This window comes from Rhodnius prolixus, unplaced genomic scaffold (assembly GCF_049639745.1).
Source record: "Rhodnius prolixus isolate KJV_2025 unplaced genomic scaffold, Rpr scaffold_6, whole genome shotgun sequence".
Lineage (NCBI taxonomy): Eukaryota > Metazoa > Arthropoda > Insecta > Hemiptera > Reduviidae > Rhodnius > Rhodnius prolixus.
Genome location: NW_027411634.1, coordinates 33137555 through 33158687, shown reverse-complemented (window position 1 = coordinate 33158687; position 21133 = coordinate 33137555). Strand labels below are relative to the sequence as shown.

The following is a 21133-nucleotide window of genomic DNA, read 5'->3' as shown; positions in this document are numbered from 1 at the left end:
TAAGGTGTTTCAGCTAACATTGTAGCTTCACTTTATGGACTGTTTCAATTTTTTTTTTTTTTTCCAAATTAAATGAAACGTTCTATCCCTTTTGTCTTTAAGTATACCCCAAATGACGTATGTTGCAAAGAAAGAGTGTCCAGCCAAGGCAGACATAAAGACAACAGCCAAAGGCCAGTCCTATAGCTAGCTGTGAATTGTGGTGCATAATTGGAACAAACAATAGCTACACCCCAATCGCAGCATTAACGATAGATTATAAATAACATACTGCTATAACCTAAACCAACCTCAGTTTAAAGATGGCTACCCCCCCAATCAAAAAGAAAAACTAAGTTTTTCAGAAAAGTTCCTATGATAATGCGGAAACTAATAGTTTTCGCCATGCATTCTAAAGGATAGTGTACATCCTTAGAACCCTGGCTTTCTAAGGATAATTCTGGCTGAGTTTCTTCTGTTTTTGGGGGATATGGTATTAATTATTTTATTATTTATCTGTTGCAGGATATGAAGGTGAATTGGGCAACCTCGCCGGGACCCCAGCCCAAACAGGATACTAGTAGTAAGTACTGCTTTAATTTTTGACTATAATTCACAAAAAATCATTATCTCAGAAGTGGAAATAGTAAGAGTATACATTAAAATTTAAAAATGTAACATTTTGTACTAAGATTATGTGAGTTTCGATGGACATAAAGAAACAGTATTTTTACTCAATTCTTCGTCAAATGTACTTTTTAATGAATTTTGCTTAATTTTTTTGTCCCCACTGAATTGAATGTTGTCTTTATAGTTTTTAGCCCTTATTTGATTACAAATATTCTACAATTTGCTGTCTTTTAAAAATAAATTTTGGGAGAATACCTCAAGGAAGTATTCTCGGACCGCTTCTCTATACTGTGTACACATCTGACCTACCAACTGACAGCCTCCTCTCATCTACAATATCATCTAAACAAACTAGAACCCTGGGCCAAAAAGTGGAGAGTCAAATTCAATACTCAAAAGTGCGAACAGATAACTTTTACTCTGCGTCGTAATTCTTGTCCCACTTTAAATTTTAACTCAATTCCTCTTCCTTCTGCTAATTTAGTTCGCTACCTTGGGATGTACATCGACAAAAGACTAACGTGGAATCCGCACACTAAACTGAAAAGACTAGAACTCAACCGACGAAACAAATTACTGTTACGTCTAATTGGCAGACAATCCAAACTACCACTGGAACATAAACGACTAATATACAACAGTGTACTTAAACCGATCTGGACTTACGGACTTGAGATGTGGGGTTCAACCAAACATTCCAATTCCCAAAGAATACAGTCCTTCCAATCAAAAATTCTCCGACAGATTACAAATTCTCCATTTTATGTGTCTAACTCTACTCTCCATAACGATCTCAAAATCTCATCTATAACTGACGAATCTAAATCTAAGTATAGAAAATTCTTTGACTCTCTTCCATTCTGTACCAATCCTCTTGTTCTAAATCTTGCCTCCACAACGATTCCAGTTCGTCCTCCACGACGATTGAAACGCTGTTGGCCTCGTGACAATCTCCAGTAAAGTAAGAAACTCCAGCGAGAGTGTTGCCGGTGGGCAGCTTCTCTCCTCATGTTGATCCAGTCAGGAAGACTTCCTTTATCGTATTCACTTATTACGAATTCTATTCTTTGTAGATTGTGAATAGCAAATAAATTAAAAAAAAAATTTTGGGTAACAATAAGTCGCGTATTGTAGTGGCTATCTTGCATAAACTCGTATACATATTGACCGCGTTAGTGTAATTTCACCGGAGATTCAAGTTTATTGGATACAAGTTTAACTAGGAAGTTATCTATTGCATGTAGATTTCCTGTAATTTGAAGAAGATTTTTATCTATCAGCATCCATACACCATCTTTTAACAGGAGACAAACTGTATCTTATCATAACCTGATAATCTTTGCACTAAATTGAACTACTTTTAGTGCATTCAAGATTAAAAATTTTGTTTTAAAATGTAAATATGCTTAAGAAAAGTGCAGCCAATGCAAATAAAATAAAGCAAAAAAATAGATCAGCGAACTTAAAACTGGGCTTAATAATTGCATAAGTATTATTTGAAAATTTCATTTCTGTTCACATAATACAGGACTGAGCCTCAACTATGATAGTTTCTAAGGTGTGCTAATATTGTAAGATTTTCACTTAATATAATAGAATCAACGACAATCAAGATGCTGTTCACGTAATGAGGCCTCTCATTTCACTTAAATGATACGTTAGTGGGAAGTACAATCCTGTTTCTCCCCTGAAAGTGCATTTTCCTGGAATAAGGATTCAAATAAAAGGATGCATTGATTATAAGAAGATCAAATAACATCAACATTAAAGCTGGGTTTTTCCCCCAAAATTGATTGAAAATTGAAAATTGATCCAATTAGGTGATTCCACTTTTAATAATTAGAACTGTCAAATTGGAACCTTCTGCATATTTAAGTTGGAAGATATTGTAGAACCAATGTTTAGCGATTTAGGTATTGTATTATTGGTAGCATAGGATTGAAGATTGGCGAGGAAACAGTTTCATTAACTCAACCAGCCCGCATAGCCTCGCCCTGAAGAGGACAATATATTTGTCGAAACTTTGGCAAAAAGACGAGTTGGTTTTTATTTGACCGATTCCTCGCCATTCTTCAATCCTAAGTTTAACAATTTACGGCCACGAAACCTATATATTCATTATTGGTAGCTTTACTTAGTATGGCCACTTGGCGGCTTATGAGAAATATAAAAGTTGATGCAGCGCTCAGAGAAAAGACTTAACCAATGGCAATGAGCTCAGCGCCACAAAATACCGGAAATCCCTTCATAAATAAAACTTCCTCACACTCTGACGCACCCACACCAATTTCTCATACACATGGTGTATCGTAATAATCATCCATTACCGTAACTTGTTGCTGTGCGCCTGCTCCGCCTGGAGCCTGGACTTGTAGTGTCCATTATCCTCGTACACTCCTATATCCAAAATCGTCTGTTCAAACTCCTTTCCATCCTAGACTGCCATCCCAATCCACTATGCCGCGAAATAGCCTCCTACAGATCCTTCTATTCCCTACAGGACACAGAAGAATAAAACATATCCAACTCTAACTCTCTACACTAGCTGCAGGTTTTTCCTCTCCTTTTGTTCCCTGCATTCCTATCCTGTTCACCTCACCTTTCTCGTTCCTCACTTGTTAAGAAGGTTAAAATGTATTGTATATTATACTTCTCTACTTATTTTATGTATATATTTATAGAAATAAATATTAAATCATTCATTTTATTACCGTAATTTGATGAACCATAATACATAATTCACGAACACAATAGGACCGCTCGGATCCACAATTCCCGGTGTCTAGGCCTTGGATTTTATTTAATAATTAATATGAGAATTCAATGGTAAAGTAGGTTTGCTAGTCGCCTCCATCCTCGACACCTAATTTGGCAGTTGGCAGTGAAGCTTTACTGAAAAAGAAATAGGCATTACTTTACTTTTCAATCTAAAGTTAAAATGATTTCCAATCAACTTGGAATTTTTAGTAAACAAGTTTAATTCTTGTTATTGTTACTTCAGGAATTTTGTAATACTACTCGATATCGTATCAGTCCGTGAAAAGCACTTTAGATTGAAGCCTACATCCAATCCTCTTCCAAATAAGAATTAATGAATTTGGCTTGACTTAATTTTGCTCATCGTGGGGTAGAAGATTGTAAAAACAGAATTCACCTTAGAAGAGATTAAAGTTTCGCCGTTTCCTTTAAGGAACAAACGCTTGGAATTAAACTTTTGTGGAATATAATAATTATTATATTACAAAATTATTGTATACCCACATTAGCCTGCTTGTTTTAGGCTGCAAGTTGTTAGGTAAAATGAGGATGATCCTCTGAAGCTAGCGGTAGGGTCGGATGTGAAGGGTTCTTGTATTTCCTTCAGCCACATTCCCGTTCCTCTTTAACTGTATAAAGGGTATAAAGATAGAGGGAGATTGTTATAGTTATTCTGTTATACAACTAGTAGAATGTAGTAATAATGTTGCTCTGGCAACCAGGCGTCCAAAACCATTCCTATTCTATAGGTCTTGGGTATACCAACGGAAGTACCTTCCAGCGTACAATAAGGATGGACCGTGTATTCCAAGTTGATCTTATACACTGTTCTTGTACTCTCTCCTTAGAAAGTTACTCGTGCAAACCATACCAAAACATTATTGCATAAACTTCTACTCATCTTTGTTCTTGTAGAGCACATTTAATTAGTGTTGCTCTCTAATTAAATAAAAGAGATTGGAATGAAGAGGTTTATTGTAACCTATTCTGGAAGGAAAACATTCAAAGTATTTATTTGTTATTGTGGAAGGTTTCGTTAAACTAATTCTAAAGATGATCGTCATTAACACATGACTAGAATACTTGGAGCTCCGCATTCTAGACACCGAATCCCAATTTTGACAGTAAAAGGACGTAAGACGCTCTACTCAGATACTAGAAAAGAAAAGTGAAGTTTCGTCTTGAGTAGAGAAAAAGTTCCATCCTGAGAAAAGGAACGCAAAGTCGATGAACTGGTAGTTTTAAATCAATGGAGTGAAGCCATGGCCGAAGAGATCACAAAGTGGACTTCTTTGCAGCTGCTAAGCGGAAATGGACTTTTCAATGTCTATTTTGAATCAAAAATCAGATGTGAACCCTTATAAAAAGGAAGTTACTTCAATATTATACATATTGTTCCGGTACCAATTACTATTAGGGAAACCACGATAGCCGAGCTGTTAGAGGCGAGGCAAAGCGATATAGTGGTAGTCCAGGTCTTGGATTTTGTTTAACGAATAATATAAGGAATTCGTAATAAAGAATGTTTGTAAAAATCGCCTCCGTCGGTAGTTGGACTTAAAGGCCGCCTGAAAAAACTTACTTTACTTTAAAAAAAACTGACTAAAATTTTTTTCAGCTCTTCCGATTATCTATTTTTTTCAAATTTAGGGTTTTGGTTATGTATAAAATTAAATTTAAATTTTAATGTCAGAAGGATAAAAAAAAGAAAAATTAAAAGATGTTCCCTCTGTCATTACACATTTAAGCTGCTAAATAACTTAAAAAGTAAATTGTAAGTTTTTTTTAAAGAAGTCCTGCTGCAGGACTTGGACTGTACCCAGACGGTTATACCCCAGGCGGCTGAACAGATTTCTTCTTCGTGTTGAATAAATAAAAGGGGTACTCCATTAGATTTTGCCAAACTCGCCTCTGGCTCCAGTCACAGTGAGTGGTTGAGGTACAACGAAGAAGTAGAAGACTATCCGAAGAACTAGAGAGTGTTCCTCCCTCTTGGGCTGAACCTTGTAGCCAACCCAACTAGTACATAATCTCCGGTATGGGACAGCTTTTCGTTTAATTACCTCTCGTTAGTCGTTTACAACAACCTACTCAATGCTCTACTCACTCTCTTCATTCCTCTGGGTTATCATGGAAGCTTCTACACTCTATTCAATAATTCAGCTACTCCTGTTCACTCCTTATCCACCCCGCTGCCTTCCACAGTTCCAGATAGAAGGTGAAGTGGAAGTTTTCTTCTACCCACCTACTTCTTTGCCGTCGGACGATGAACATCTCCTCGTTTTACCCTTCACTAGAATGGAACGTGAAATAGAGAGAGAGAGAGTGTAAAAGTAGAACGGGGATACTGTTCTTACGACAAACAGGAAGCGCAGGTACTCTCCGCTCCCTCAGATACTCCTGAGGGGAACTCCGGTGCAAGCAATAAGGGACGGACATGGCGAACTAGAGGATACCTTCTACTCCGCTCTTTACTCTTTCAACGTCCCTGTCCCCATGAGACTTGAATAATAAAAGGTACAAGCCTTGTAAAGCTTGTTGTTCTGGGATTAGAGTAAGGTAATCGAAGGGGGTGGATGAAGAAGGACAGGTGAGTGAGAGAGAGGATGCAGCTTTTGTCTTGTCAGGATGTAAAGGAAATTCGGTTCAAAAGTTAATCTTCTTTAAAAAGATTTTTTTTGTTGTCTTTTAAAAGTTTTTGTTTTTCATTTTGGAAGCTTCTGCACCAATGTTTACACCTATAGCTATGAAATTGTTACAAATGAATTAGCTGACTGATAATGTTACGATATTTCCAAGTCTTAGGGCTAATATCAAGTCCAACTTTGTACATTTTTGATCCCTCTGGCTCGTTTACTAATTTCTTACTAAATAAAGCATTTAAGGATGTTTTTTTGTAATTCTTTTTTTTTTAATTTATCCTTTTAATGAAATTTACACCTGTACCTACAGGGCACAATAGGTAAATGAGATGAATGTATAAATAAATAGCGTGGCAGACGTGAATGACGGTCATCCAGTGATGGCCGCCATTAGTCACCCAGAGTTGGTCACGGGGCCAACGGCGCCTCAGCCGTCTTCGAGGATTGGAGGGTAGCGTAGTTGAAGACAAGTTTGCAGCTAAAGGGTTGGGGATGAAATGAGAGTTTTTGAAGAAAATTTTTATATCAAATTTTGGCAAGTTCGGAGATGAGTGGAATTTAGAGATCTGTATGGATTGTGTGTGGTTGCTAACATAGAATGGAGCGTCTACTATGCGGTGGAGTATTTTGGATTGAAGTGTTTGTAATCCTTAAAGAAATATTATGTAGTTATTTTACTAAATTTAAATTTGGTTCCATATTTTCTTACATCAAACGTTCAAAATTGGGCATATAAGCAATATTTTCATACAAAAAAATTATGTGTCATAAGCAAAACTATTTACAGAAAAAGCAAATATAACTGAAAGCAATGATAATGTTAATAATATTAATTTAGCTGGTAATTGAGCTAATTTAACTAATTTGCATAATTACCAGTCAATTGTGTAGATTCACCAGAAAAAACACATATTCTTACAGATGCTTAGTGCACATTCTCTAGTTAATGTATTTTTAAAAAGTGTTTTAATGAAGAGTGAAGTTATATTGCATATTTTGGCAGTATGCACCGTGCTTGGCTTCCTCCGCTACTTCACAAATTGTACGATGTTTAAAACTTCAAAAATTTGAGACCAAAGAGAATGTGAGTGGTGACCAAATCAGATTTTTGAGAAAGTGAAGTGAAATGAATTTTCAATCGATTTGGAAAAGATGTAAAGAAAACATCTTGTTCTATAGAGTTAGCAAATAATTAAACAGATGGCTCTAATGGAGGCGTGTTATATTTTATTTAATGGCTACTTCTGTGAGGTAATTAAGTAGCTTTTTATGTCTTTTTTTGCTTTTTGCTTTCTTCATCTTAATTTTTTTTTTCTCCTCCCTTGTTAATAATGAAGATGTTATTCTGTTGTTCTCGGAGAAAAAAATAGCGGATGTTTTGATCTTGTAAATATTATATATATATATTTATATAACAAAAAAAAATATGAGAAAGGAGAAAAAGAGCTGAACAGACAAAGCCTGTTTTAATGAAGATCCATAGCGGATAGCCGCCCTTGACTACTGCGGCCTCCAGGTAGGGGGCGGCATGTCGCCTAAGGCCGTGTTCCGTGTCCCTCGTTAGCTAGCTCCCACTAAACAACGATATTTTTTCAATTACCCACACTTCCCTACGATTTTTATTGTTATTTTGGAATTGAGGTACAAATAATATAATAATAATAATATTAATAATAATAATCCCACGCGGAGGTCTCGGGTTCGAATCCAGCTGCTGACCCTTAGATTTTCTCTTCCCAGGAGCTTCTTACAGCTCACTTTCCGGTAATGGACAGTACTGCCTGTAACGAGAGAACACTGTCCGGAGGCCAGCAGTGCACTGAAAAAAGCTCCGGGCGCCAATAACCTTAGATGTTGACGCGCCTTAAATCATTAAAAAAAAATAATAATAATAATAATAATAAAGGAATAAGAAGACAGAATTTAAAAAAAAGAATAATAATAATTCCTACAATAAAACTGCACGGTTTAAAATCACGTGAGAACGCCTCTCAATGGAGGAAGCAGCCTCCAGAATAACATGGCAATTTTGGCGGAAGAACTAGGAAAAGTGAAGCTACAGCTGAATCCAGAGAAAACTAAGACCATGATGGATAGCAAAAGGAAAGAGAAGATCATCATATACGAGGATAATGGGACAGTGACAGAGCAGGTACCTTAAAGTATCTGGGTGCCCATCTGCCCCCTCCCCCCCAAAAAGGGTACTCTGGATGAAGAGATAAAGGAAAGAATGGCTACCGCAGGAAAAGTCTTCTACACTTTTGAGACAAGCTTACTTAGGAAAGCTCAGAAATATTTAGAGCGGCAAAAATAGCCGTGTATAAGACCTGCGTTCCTGCTGATACTTGGATATTCCAGGGAGTCCTGGATCCTCACGAAAAGGCATAAAGGCGCTATTCAAGGAGAAAAATAGAGGGAGAAAAATAGAGGGGGAAAACTAGAAGGGACATAGTCAGGAATGTGTATCTTAAGATGAACTTAAAAGTAACAGCCTGCAGCAGAGATTAGTAGCAACCAGTCACAGCTGTGTTGGTTTGGCCATGTTATGAGAATGGTGGAGGGAAGTCTAGCAGAGGAGTGTATATGAAACTAGAGTGACCGGTTCCTGGAAGAGAGGAAGACCAAGGAGAATTTGGAAACAGGATGTTCAAACAGGGTTTCCAAGGAGGAGGACTGGAGAAGAAGAAAAGAGATGGCACAGGATAGGGGACGAAGCTCTGCAGGGCCTCAACTCCGCTAGAGTGGTAAAAGAGGAATAAAGACTTAGAAGAGAACGCTCTACATACATGTGCACTATATTTGCAGACATACTAACTAAGAATATATAGGTTTCGTGACCGTAAATTGTTAAACTTAGGATTCAAGATTGGCGAGGAATCGGTCAAATAAACAACAAACTCGTCTTCTTGCCAATGTTTCGACAAATATATTGTCCTCTTCAGGGCGTGGCTATGCGGGTTGGTTGAGTTACAGAAACAGTTTCGCATAGCCACATAGCCACGCCCTGAAGAGGACAATATATTTGTCGAAACGTTGGTAAGAAGACGAGTTTGTTGTTTATTTGACCGATTCCTCGCCAATCTTGAATCCTAAGTTTATACTAACTAAGCCTCCACAGTAAATAATTGTTTTTAAGGCTATTTTGAGGAAACAGTAAGAGCCTGTATTTTGCTTAGCCTTACAATAAAGGCAAATGCAGTTCCCTGGAACTTCCTCTTTGTTGGCCATAATGTTGCACAACTTTGAAGATTGTGAGACGAAGAAATAATGGAAGTCGACTTGTTTAAAGCAAATTAATTAATCGACCTAATAATGATTGATGAAAGTTCCAAAAAAAGGTCACGGATACCATAAACATGCGGGAGCTACGACGGATAAAATCAGCCATAATATCCAGTGCTGAGCTCCTGATCACATTTTCTTCGTTCAAGGTAGAAGTGACGATAAATGGTATCCCTTCCACTTCTCCTACTGTAAACTCTAAGCTGATTGGACCGCTGTAATTTTCTTTTCCACCAGTAATAATAAAGCTAATGCATTAGTAATTATAATGAAGATGTAGTTTTATTAGTGGCTCGCTACTTAAACTAAGTACGTGCCCCTTGACTTTCATTAAAGTAACTTGGTGCAAAGGACTTCTTTGCTCCTTTTTTTTTTAAAGCTTTACTTATAAATAGTTAAAAATTCCATGTAAGAAAGTGCAGTAGAATATGTGCTGATGTTACAAGATTTGGACGAGATTCTCGGAGGAATCATCTGGAAGGTAAACTACTCTTACCGACATCTGCGCACAGCATAATCCTGCTTGGTAGTACCACTAGTGTTTTCATGCGGGAGTTTTAAGGGAGAGGAGAAATTATGAGTTAGGAGGAGCTAGTCTTACGGTACATAATAATTATGAAGGAATGCGGGACGAGTTCATTAAAGTTACAGCTGAGAGCAAGAAAGAGGTTTTGGCAAGGTTATCTCCTAGGGAGTAGGAAGGGTGGGGGGAATGAGAGAAGGAAGAAGTTACTTACTGGAGTGGGGAATACGAGTTAAAAACTAGGGACACAAGAGTAGGGAGAAGCAAGGCTAATAAGAAACTTTAGTCATTATAAAGGGGAATGGCGGAAGCGGCTAGGTGGGGAGAGTACTGTTTAAGAGTGTGTGGAGGAGGGGAAGTAGGGGAAATATGTGTACACTGCAAACTGACTGTGGGACTACCATATCTTCTGCATCATCTTCATCTATTCTCGAAAAGTACACATATCTTTTTGGGGTTTTATGGCCAAAATTTTAATTGCAGTTATTAGAGTGCTAAAATCCATAGTTCCTTTATTTGTATTAAGGTTTTAAGATTCCTTTTTGTCTGAAGGCAAGTCTACCACTTCTTGCAATCGCTTTCTATGGGCCCCCCACAGTTCTGTTTTTATAGACTTACTTGTATTTTGTGATAATTAGACTGTAAAGTGCCCTTATTCTGTCATAATCTTTGCGTAGTTATAAGTAGTGAAGTTTTTCTACAAAAAAAAAAAGCTATACCTAAAAAGGCTATTATGTTTAAAAGCTAATGGAAAGGGTCTTAATAACTTTAGTCTTAGATACGTGAAACTTAATACAAATATTTTAAGAATTATTAGAGAAAATACGATTTTATATCATTGCAGCAATGATAGATTTACTTCAAATATTTATACTAACCAAAATAAATGTACGGATTATTGATAATGGTCTCTCCACGATGGACACGCCCCAAATTCTTGGGTCCAGAGATTATCCAGAATCTCGTATGATTGCTGAGAGTAGCGAAACGTCAGTTGATAATATTAACAATAATAATATTTCCTTAATTAGGAAAGGGATAAGCTTTAGTGATTTAGTGTGCACTGGATACCCACGGGAGATCCTGAGTTTTGAATCCTGGTCTTTAGATTTTTTTCTCTTTTCTAGAAGCTTCTTGTAGCTTGTAAGACCAGTAGTCTGTTGATGAAGAGTGTTGTCTATAAGAGAAAAACGGTCCTGAGACGGGTATTGTACTTAGAAAAGCTCCGTGAACATTAGTAAACACAAATTTTGGCGTAACTTAAATTCAGAAAAGAAATCAACCTTTTTTTTTGAACTTACATTGAGTTGTGGAATAATAAGCGCCTATTTCGATATCTTTAGAGCTATTAATCAAACTCGAAAAATGCACCACATCTTTTTTTTTTGTAAAGAGTCTTTTTTTCTACTTTTATCGATTGCTTCTAAATGCCCTATCTACGTTTTGGTATAATTCACATAAATAACGGACGATTCTACCTACACAGATTCACTTTTCAACCAACTACCAAATTTAGGTGTCGTGGACGGAGGCGACTAGCAGACTAAACTTTACTACAGAAAGTTCTCATATTAAACATTAAATAAAATCCAAAGCCTAGTGTCCGGGAATCGAACCCAGTACCACAAGACACATTAGCTTTGCAGGTCTCGCCTTTACCCGCTCGGCTATCGTGGCTGACCCCTTCAACACGCTATGATCACTAATAGCCTCCAAACTTGGAAGCACTTCTCAACCATAAAAACACAAAGAAAATCTCTGTTTATTTTTCTCCTATCGTTTTTTCTATTCTACATAATTTAAAGTTAAGTTATAAATAAAATTTTTACGTAGCAAAGACGAGTCATATTGTTTTATATAATATTAATGTGAAAATAAAAGCAGCCATAATGGTCGCCACAAGGGAATACAAGCCTGTTATCACGGTAAACAAGAACGGAAAATTAAATATCAAGCTGAAAACTCAGTAAATGTAATGTAGATATTCTCTGATATTTTCCCATTTTCCTAAATTAAAATTTCAAAAACATAAAAGAACCTTTTTAAAAGATTTCTTCCTCTGACATATTGTAACTTTGCACATGATTATTATTAAACGAAAGACAAAAAAAATATAAAAAACTTTTTCTGCTGGGAAACTTGTGAAGGTTTCATGATTTAGGCAATTTTTTAAAAAAAAAATGTGTTTCAGCAGAATACAACATTGCAAGTCTCCAAATAAGCACTACTAACATCTGTCGTCAACTCGCAAACGATTTATAACAATTTAATTTGCAAAATCTATTCAGTGAAGCAGTAATTCTAATCAGTTAATTTTCTGACAACAGTTTGCGTTAAGAACTTAGCCACTCGTCACATCTAAGCTGGAATCTACATACTCAGACTGTTTAGTTCTTTCCGTTTAAGTCTGTTTAATATCTGTTTAGATGATTCAAACGTCTCTCTAGACTTCTCGACTAACGATCGGAACTTTCATTAAACAACCAAAGACTTATCTACACTATGATACTGAAACCTTCCTGGACTTACGGAATAGAACTTTGGGGCTCAGCCAAGATAAGATAAGATAAGATGGTAGACGGGACGGGACCTATGCCCCATGGCACTGCAGCCACAAAAGACTTATTGTGCCAGCCCCTTCTTAGTTCTAGTAAGCGAACCCTCCCCTCCTAAAGAGGTTGAGGACCTTCCCTACTAGTTCTTTTTGCGCTACTATCTCCTTCGGCCTCAACGTTCCAAAGGTTTCATAGCGCAAACGTTCGATTGCAACGCAATCGAACAACAGGTGAGAGGCCGTTTCCTCCTCTTCCTGACATAATCTGCACAGCGGCTCCGAGCTGATAAGCCCCACCCTGCACAGATGCTTTTTAAACCTACCGTGCCCCGTGCTCTCTAGACTTCTCGACTAACGATCGGAACTTTCATTAAACAACCAAAGACTTATCTACACTATGATACTGAAACCTTCCTGGACTTACGGAATAGAACTTTGGGGCTCAGCCAAAGCTTTCAATATCTACAAGAATCCAACCCTACCAGTCAAAAACACTCCGCCGAATCGCTAATGCTCCTTACTCTGTTGCTAACTCTACCTTGCGTCAAGATCTCCTTGTTCCCAAAGTTTCTGAAGCTTCAAGATCTTTTCTAAGTTCCTTGTGCTCAGTTTCCTCACATCCTAACTCCTCTAGTTTCCAAACTTACTGCAATGATATCCTTCAAGATGATTGAAGCGCCGGTGGCCACGTGATCTTCTTAATGAAGTAAATGTTACTGCATAATAGTGAAATCTTCTTTGGAAGTATCTCTTCCAATTCTACCCTCGTGCTACTCATGTTGTATCAGCTTCACTTGTTGCAGAAATTTACTGCAGCTGTGAAAATAAATAAAATGCAAAAAATCAGTTGATTCTACTCACATTAATTCTAATTTTGCTGAAATTTGTGATGTTTTTTGAATACTTCTGCTAAATTAGTGTAATTTCCCATAGATCTGTTTTCTTCTTCTTGACAGTCGAACTCTTCTTGTGTTTGTGCCAATTTAGTAGTCTTTCTGCTCTTAGTCAACTTCTAAAGACGTCCCAAACTCCGAACTTACGATGAGCTCATCCACTTCTCGTTTGTAAGGTAAATTGTCTCCATTGATTTACTGACTATTCTCATAGAAGTGCTACAAAGTTTCCTGGCACATTAACGTTATTTTCAACTAGAAAACAAAGTTTAAACAAAAAAATATATATATAAAATATTTTAATTTACTTGATTAAAATTTATGCTTCCCGCAACTAGTATTGTACAAGGAAATGAGTGACGAATGGGAGAGTTACACCCAATTGTTGGCTTTTCAATTAAAGATTAAATTGCAGGCTTATTCGAGAATAGAAACTAGAGTGTTCTCGAACCAAAGCTGGCTGAGATTCTCAGGAAGTGTTAAAAATAAGAGCTAATATGAATATATAGGTTTAGTGACCGTAAATTGTTAAACTTAGGATTCAAGATTGGCGAGGAATCGATCAAATAAAAAGCAAACTCGACTTCTTGCCAACGTTTCGACAAATATATTGTCCTCTTCAGGGCCTGGATATTACAAATACAAACAATTTAGAGAATCACATCAGTAATATCCAGGCCCTAAAGAGGACAATATATTTGTCGAAACGTTGGCAAGAAGACGAGTTTGTTTTTTATTTGACCGATTCCTCGCCAATCTTGAATCCTAAGTTTATAAGAGCTAATCATTGAGTTGGATTATTTCCTGTGCTCGGTCCGAGATTAAATCTTATATATTAGAAAATAACACGGGAGTCAGCCATAACTAAAATAATACCAGATTAACTATTAAGCAACACCAAAAAAAATCTATAAAAACAGTACGTTGAACACAATAACCTCCCGAGTATTGAACAAAAACCTAGAACAGCTTTCCAATACTCTGATTGAAAGAGTAAGGATACCAAAACTCCCAGATCGGAACTAACTTCCTGTAGCTATAGTGTGTGAGTGAAGACATAAGAGGTTTACAGTAACCCCAGAGGATGGTTGCTAAGGTTTTACATCTTTGTATCAGTTGGTGGGTTGCAACCAATAGAGAGAGAGATGCATCATAAAAGTCAAACCTGAAGTTGTAAAAGTCATAATGCTAAAATTTAGCACCAACGTGGTCGGTAACAATGCTGCACATCAAAAGAAATTGTACGATTCTCTAGGGTACGTACCAGAGATCTATCTAAAATATACTATTTATGTAACAAATATAGTTTCCTGCTTACTACTATAGTTTTATACGTATTTTCGTTAGGAAATTGAAATAAGTTTTTTTTTTTTTTTTTATCGTCCATTCATTTGTTTGGAGAAGATGGTATCACTTCACTGTGGTGGAATCAGGAAGATGAAGGATGAAGGATAAGATTAAGATTGACAGCTGCTGTACCAAAGGATTGTGATGAGAGTAAAAGGACTTGTGGAATCTTTTGATAGCGGAATTTTAGCAGATCGGGCTAGAATTGGGAATAAAAATTAATGTATAAACTTACTGAAATAGTGGTACCATATTTTTAGGTTCTCTAACCCTTCCGTCAAAGGATGCAAGCGATGCATTTGTGCAGTTTTAAGATTTTTGCATTTTCCCCAGATATGCATATGTTTGAAGTTCACCCTACTCCGTCTTTCCGTTGCTGTAGGCAACGCTGTAGGTTGTGGTATTGGATTTGATTGCCGGCCATGGCTTTAAAACTCAAGTAAGGTTTTAAACTTCTTTAAAGAAAGGACATCTTGAAAGACCTGCAAATTATATTAATGGATCAATTATTGAATTTATAGGGCACGGCATTATAAATATTAAATTTAATAAAGAACAGGGGAGATACATAACAATTTTTCTTCCATTTAGTTTGTATAAATCATTGTTTCTACAACTTTTTTGAATTATATTTTATCAACGAATAAAATTTTATACCCAAAAAAGCTGTAACCTCGTAAACTACCATGTTCAATCGACTAGTTGTTTTACATTACCGCGACAGGAAATCAACAATCCATCCTCAGGGGACATTAAATAGAGTTTGAGAATACCTCCAACCTAGTTTTTGATATAGTATAGGGATGTTGTATCCATTACAGATTACAGGAAATATATCGGTTGTTCATTCCGGTGGGAGACGAGAAGGTTAGAGGACCGGATGTATAGGTAGGTAGGTATAGGAGGTTTATAGTGTTCATCATATATACGATATATATAGTAAATTCTGTGGGCCATGGTAAAAGAGCCGTCCATGTTTGGTGAATGGGATTTTAGAAGATGTAGGAGTCCAAGGGTGTACCACGTATATAATTCAGTACTGACAGCATTTAGGCCTCAGCCTTGTGATGAATTGCAAGAATTTCTGTCGTTTTTTGAAAGATTAACGATTATCTTGGACTTAACAATTTAAACAAAATAATTATAATTATAAAGTTAATGATAGTTTTGGTTTTTGACCGTTGTTAATTGATGATTTTGGTGGAATATTGGTGGTGCCAGTTCACAAACACATCTCTTTTTTTATACCAACGTTTCGGTTAAATATATTACCTTCTTCAGGGTCTGTACAGAAGGAATGTTACACTAATATAGTAGATACTAATTGTGTATAATAAAAATTATATAGGGTGTTCATTTTAAGACGGCTCAAATGCATTTCATGCTTAAACGGTTGATCTGAGCAAAAAATGTTTTGACCGAAATGTCTTGTACAGTCCGTATGTTTGTAAGTTTGGCTGAACCCCACAGCTCTAGTCCGTAAGTCCACATAGGTTTGAGAATAATACTGTATATTAAACGTTTGAGTTCAATTGGCAATTTAGAGCGTCGTCCAAGTAGTCTGTAAAGAAGTTTCGCACGTTTTGTCATTGGTTGTCTTTTAAGTCTAAGAAACTTAATTGCAGTTCTCCCATTTATTAGGAGTAAGAGGAAGTTTAAAATATCTTTGATTTTATGCAACCAGAATGAACTCCAAAATATGAGTGTAATAAATAATCTGCATGATTCAAAAATCTTCTTTTACTAAAGTAGATCTAAAAACCAAACTCTAGTTAACACCTGTCTAGTGCCTCCTAAAAGTTCAATGCCAACGGTTACCTTTTTTTTTAATTACAATTTAGAAGATTAAAGATTATTAGGTTGAGAGAATATAATTTAAAGAACAGTGCTTGTACTAATTGGTTAATTTGAGTCCTTTCTAATTGGGATGAAATATAAGGATTGTAAAATGAAGAGAGAGTATTGTATTGCCGATTTTGGAAGAGAACACAAAAAAAAAAAGACAAAAGATAAAGAAAAAAGAGAAGCGAAAGGGGCCACAGGAAGTAGGAGATTTAACCTTACCAGCGGGAAGGGGCACAATTCAGAACATCCTGAGGCGCTACGCCAAAGAAGAAAAGCAACATCCTTTGATGTCACTGACTTTTAATTATAAGTCTTTTGGGAGAACTTACTAATAGTCTTTAGGAAGATTTTTGCTTTCCGGGAAATTATTTAGCTGTTGCCTTTTCCAGCACCCCCAGGGCATTTGCCTTTATTTTTTATCAAGAAAAACCTTATCGTACCACTTGTCAGGGCAACTTACATCATTATGAATACAAATATTCTATTTATTAAATAATATCCTCAAGATTTTTAAACGAGATCATTTTGCCCATAATAAACCTGTGTCTTCTCTTGTCTTCACATAATTATTTATTTTATAAAACGGAGCATTTTTTTTTAAATTTTATAACATTATTTGTAAAGAGATTTGATCAACAATAAAGTTTACTAATTTGTTAATTCAGAAATTATCTGGCTCTAATTAATTTGAAAATTTTTTGAGCTTCCCAAGGATTGGAGATTATATTTTGAGGTTCATCATTTTGCTGAATAATCATTCTTTGATTGATTCACATCTCAGTAGTAACTGAATTTTACATGTATTCATCTATCTTCAGAGTAATTTTCTTTCATTCCATTGTGTCTAGTTAGAATAGAATAGATTAAATTAGGGCGGCCTCAAGGCCTACGCCACTGCGACCCCTTTGGATCTATTTAGGCTCCCCACACTCTAAAGCTCACCCTCCAGACCTGTCCTTTTAATCAGACTCTTAATGCTGGAGAGCGACTCTTGGGTAAAGCTCTTACAGGCCTTGGTTTTTTTCCTCCCCGAGAAGTAACATCCTTAGCCAGACAAGCCCCTCACACTGACACAACACATACAGTGCCGTTTCCTCCTCCTCTTCCTGGCCTAAACCTACAGAAGGCTGTCATCTGCCAGGCCCTTGCGATGCATGTGTTTTCTGAGCCTGCAGTGGCCCAGTTAATAAGCCTACAATTATCCTTATAGCCCAGGGCCCTGACGGATTAATTCTGCGGTCATTACGTCCAGTTAATGATTAAGTGTTGTGGACGGAGGCGGATACCTTACCAATCTTTATTTAATTTTCTGATTTGATAAAATGAGGCCTAGACTTCGAACCTATGCTCCTCAACTTTACGGAATGCATCTACAGCCACTCTGCTACAGCGACTTCTTTTAAATCATTTTATTATAAGAGGGACGGGACCTTTTTCCTGAACTTTAGGAGTAAGAGATGGAAAAAAAGAAGGTTTTACTTCGGTTTCAGCACCAACGCGTTCGACGTAACATTGCTTAGCGATTTCTTTAACTTCTAGAAAGAATCCTTAAAAATATCTTTTATAAGCGCATCGAGAACTTGTCTGATTAGCATTTGAATCTTCTTGTTCTCATTTTGTTTAAATGGTCATCTTCTTCTTTCACAGATCCATTCCACAGATAAAGATTGGACATTAACAACGAGAAGATATGAGGATTTTGAAAAACGTTTATCTCATTGTGCTTGGGGAATTTCTCAGGACAAAAAAAAATGGGAGACCTAGTTTAGAACAGGTTCTGCAGTTAGGGTTGGGTATTTTGGTTAGTAGTTAGGAAAGAAGTCCACACTATAAGTGGTGTTTTCTCATCCTTGAGCTCAAAATTTACCTTCCTCATTCCTCATTTTCTTTTTTTATCTTTCATGTTTTGAATCTTGTCCTTTTTTTCAAGGTGCAGGCCTTGAAAATTTGCAAACATTTCGCAAAAATCCTGCTCATCAATGGTTCTTACGGTGTAATATTTAGAAAAAATTAATTCTTTAAAAATATATTAACCAAATCTTCCCTCAGGTTTGGACTCTAGCTGCTGGACCTTAGATTTTCTCTTTCTAGAACCTTCCAATAGTTCACTTTCCTGTAATGGATAGAGTTATCTTTAACGAGAGTGTTCACTCGTTGTTAAAAATGGCCTCCTTCTTTTACGCAAGTTATTTTTTTACAGCGCAACTGCTTTGTATTCTCTCGTTACCAGAGAACACTATCCAAAAACGGCAGTGCACAGAAAGAAGCTTTGGGCGCTAATAACCTTAAACATTGATGCGCCTTAAATTAAATCATAATAATAATATAATGAATATTTTTCACAAAATGAAGAAAAGTACATACGTTCGAGGTTATGTGGTTTAGGATCCAAAAATTGTTATAACATAATGAACAATCTTCCATACTTCTTCCTCCTCATCTCCTCCCCAAAATAAAGTAGGACATGGTTTCCAAATTTATTTATTTTTTTAGATGAGAGAAATCTCCATTTAAATCACTACACATTCACACTACCAATACATACACATATATTGCATTTATTTCTCTTTAGCGAACATTTCAGTATGAATAATGAACCAGCAGTTTTGATATAGGGTTCTAGTGGGTTCTATGTTACGTCTGTATGGATGGTGGATGGGTGTTTTAAAGCAGGATACTGTGAGATATATAAATATATATATAGGAGAGGTACATAAAATGTTTCTATACAAAGCGCTGGGTTTAGTGGATTTTGGATTGTGGATCCATTGCCGAGTTATATATAATGGTAAATGTTTGTGAGAAATACGTACAAGGGGGAGAGGTTTCCGATATTAATAACAATTCCCTAGTGGAGATAGATAATATTTTCTGGCATGGAGATCATGCATGCAGTGTGAAGGGACAAAGGGAATTATTTCCTGTTTTATAATCGTAAAAGAACAAAGCCTAAAGAGTATTGGACAACAGCATACATCCTGTTAATATACCAAACTGTGTGCGGAACAATTAGTTCATTGGGTAAGGTAAAAGTAAAGGATATGATTGGTTTGTTTAATGCTCGGCTATAGGAGGGAGGGACCATACAGAAACGCTTTTTGGTTGAACATTTACTAATTTTCTGGGAGTGTAAAATGGGTTATTGGGAAACTTGTTTTCTCTATATAGATATATACAGAGAGATTTTTTAATGTAATACACGAATCAAAACACTCGTCCATCTAACAGTTACTGTTTAGGAATTATTTATTTATTATTTTTGGGGATATTAACGCGATGATCTGTTAGAGTATATATTTGTATTTTACACGACCATGGACCATTTCTAAATGTCATTCTTTGATCTTTTAGCCCTCAGCATTACAAACCCTGTTTTTGTTCTTTTAATTCCCTTTGTTCTTTTTATGTAACAAATGTATGACAGCCACATTATTCTGTCTAAAATTATTGTTTATTTTTTTTATTTTTTGCTTTCACTTGGAACTCAGTTATTTTTTTAATAATTAGTAATTCATGGTTTTAATCATTACATTACGGAACTAAATTTTTTTTTTTTTTAATCTTTTACTGTAATTTACCACTGCAACAGTTGTTGCAACAACCAAATATGGTGAAAGAAAAAAGAAATAGAAGAAAATCATGAGTGGAGAAGGCACCCAGTGGTGTCACTCCAGTAACGTGCTATACTGCTCTCACGATAAGAGTAGGATCATGAGGCCATCTTCTCTTCAATCTCCTTAGAGGATTACCTGGTAATGTGGAGGAAGATACGAGGGTCGTTTGAAAAGTCCGTGCAAAGTCAGAGAGATAGCACCACTGGCGCGTATCGAGGTTATGTTTAGTTAGTAGCTTCTCTTGGAAGAACACACACCAAGTTTCAGCCAGATCGGTCTATTTCATCGTGTTTGGCATTCGTTTGAATCGAGGAAATCGAGTGACTTTCAAAAAATGGACGAAAAAGAATTTCGTGTGTTGATTAAACACTACTTTATGAAAGGCAAAACGCCTCAGGAGACTAAAGAGAAGCTTGATAAACATTATGGTGACTCTGTACCTTCGATTAGAACAGTTTATAAGTGGTTTCAAAATTTTCGGAGTGGCCATATGGGCACAAGTGACGCTGAACGTTCTGGACGCCCTGTTGAGGTTACTACTCCAGAAATCATTGATAAACTCCATGATATGGTGATGGATGACAGAAGAGTGAAGGTGCGTGAGATTGCTAGTGCTGTGGGCATCTCGAATGAACGGGTATATAATATTTTGCATCAACATTTGGACATGACAAAGCTATCCGCAAGATGGGTGCCGCGATTGCTCACGCTTGACCAAAAACGAAATCGAGTGAAGTGTTGCAAGGACGGTTTGCAGCTGTTCCAGAAGAATCCGCAGGACTTTAAGCGTCGTTTCGTCACTGTGGATGAAACATGGATACATCACTACACTCCTGAGACCAAAGAACAATCTAAACAATGGGTTACCAAGGGGGAATCTGCGCCACAAAAAGCGAAGACCGTTCCTTCGGCCGGAAAGATTATGGCGACTGTCTTTTGGGATTCGCAAGGAATAATCCTCATCGACTATCTGGAAAAGGGTAAAACTATTACAGGTGCATATTATTCATCGTTATTGGACCGTTTGAAAACCGAGCTGCAAGAAAAACGCCCACGATTGGCCCACA

At 36.6% G+C, this 21133-nt stretch overlaps 1 protein-coding gene and 1 long non-coding RNA gene across 2 annotated transcripts in view; one reads left to right on the top strand and one right to left on the bottom strand.

The window, feature by feature from the left end:
- The window catches only part of LOC141460300 (nucleolysin TIAR), a 1257025-nt gene that overhangs the window by 554398 nt on the left and 681494 nt on the right, over window positions 1-21133 (top strand). Inside the window, exon 3 of the mRNA XM_074140189.1 lies at window positions 505-562. Coding sequence (XP_073996290.1) covers window positions 505-562 — 58 coding nt within the window. The remainder of the gene's footprint in view (window positions 1-504; window positions 563-21133) is intronic.
- LOC141460303 (uncharacterized) lies at window positions 12035-15087 on the bottom strand. Its single transcript, XR_012461853.1, has 3 exons — window positions 14843-15087; window positions 13272-13515; window positions 12035-13183 (listed from the first exon to the last, which is right to left on the bottom strand). It is a non-coding gene; the product is annotated as an uncharacterized lncRNA (long non-coding RNA).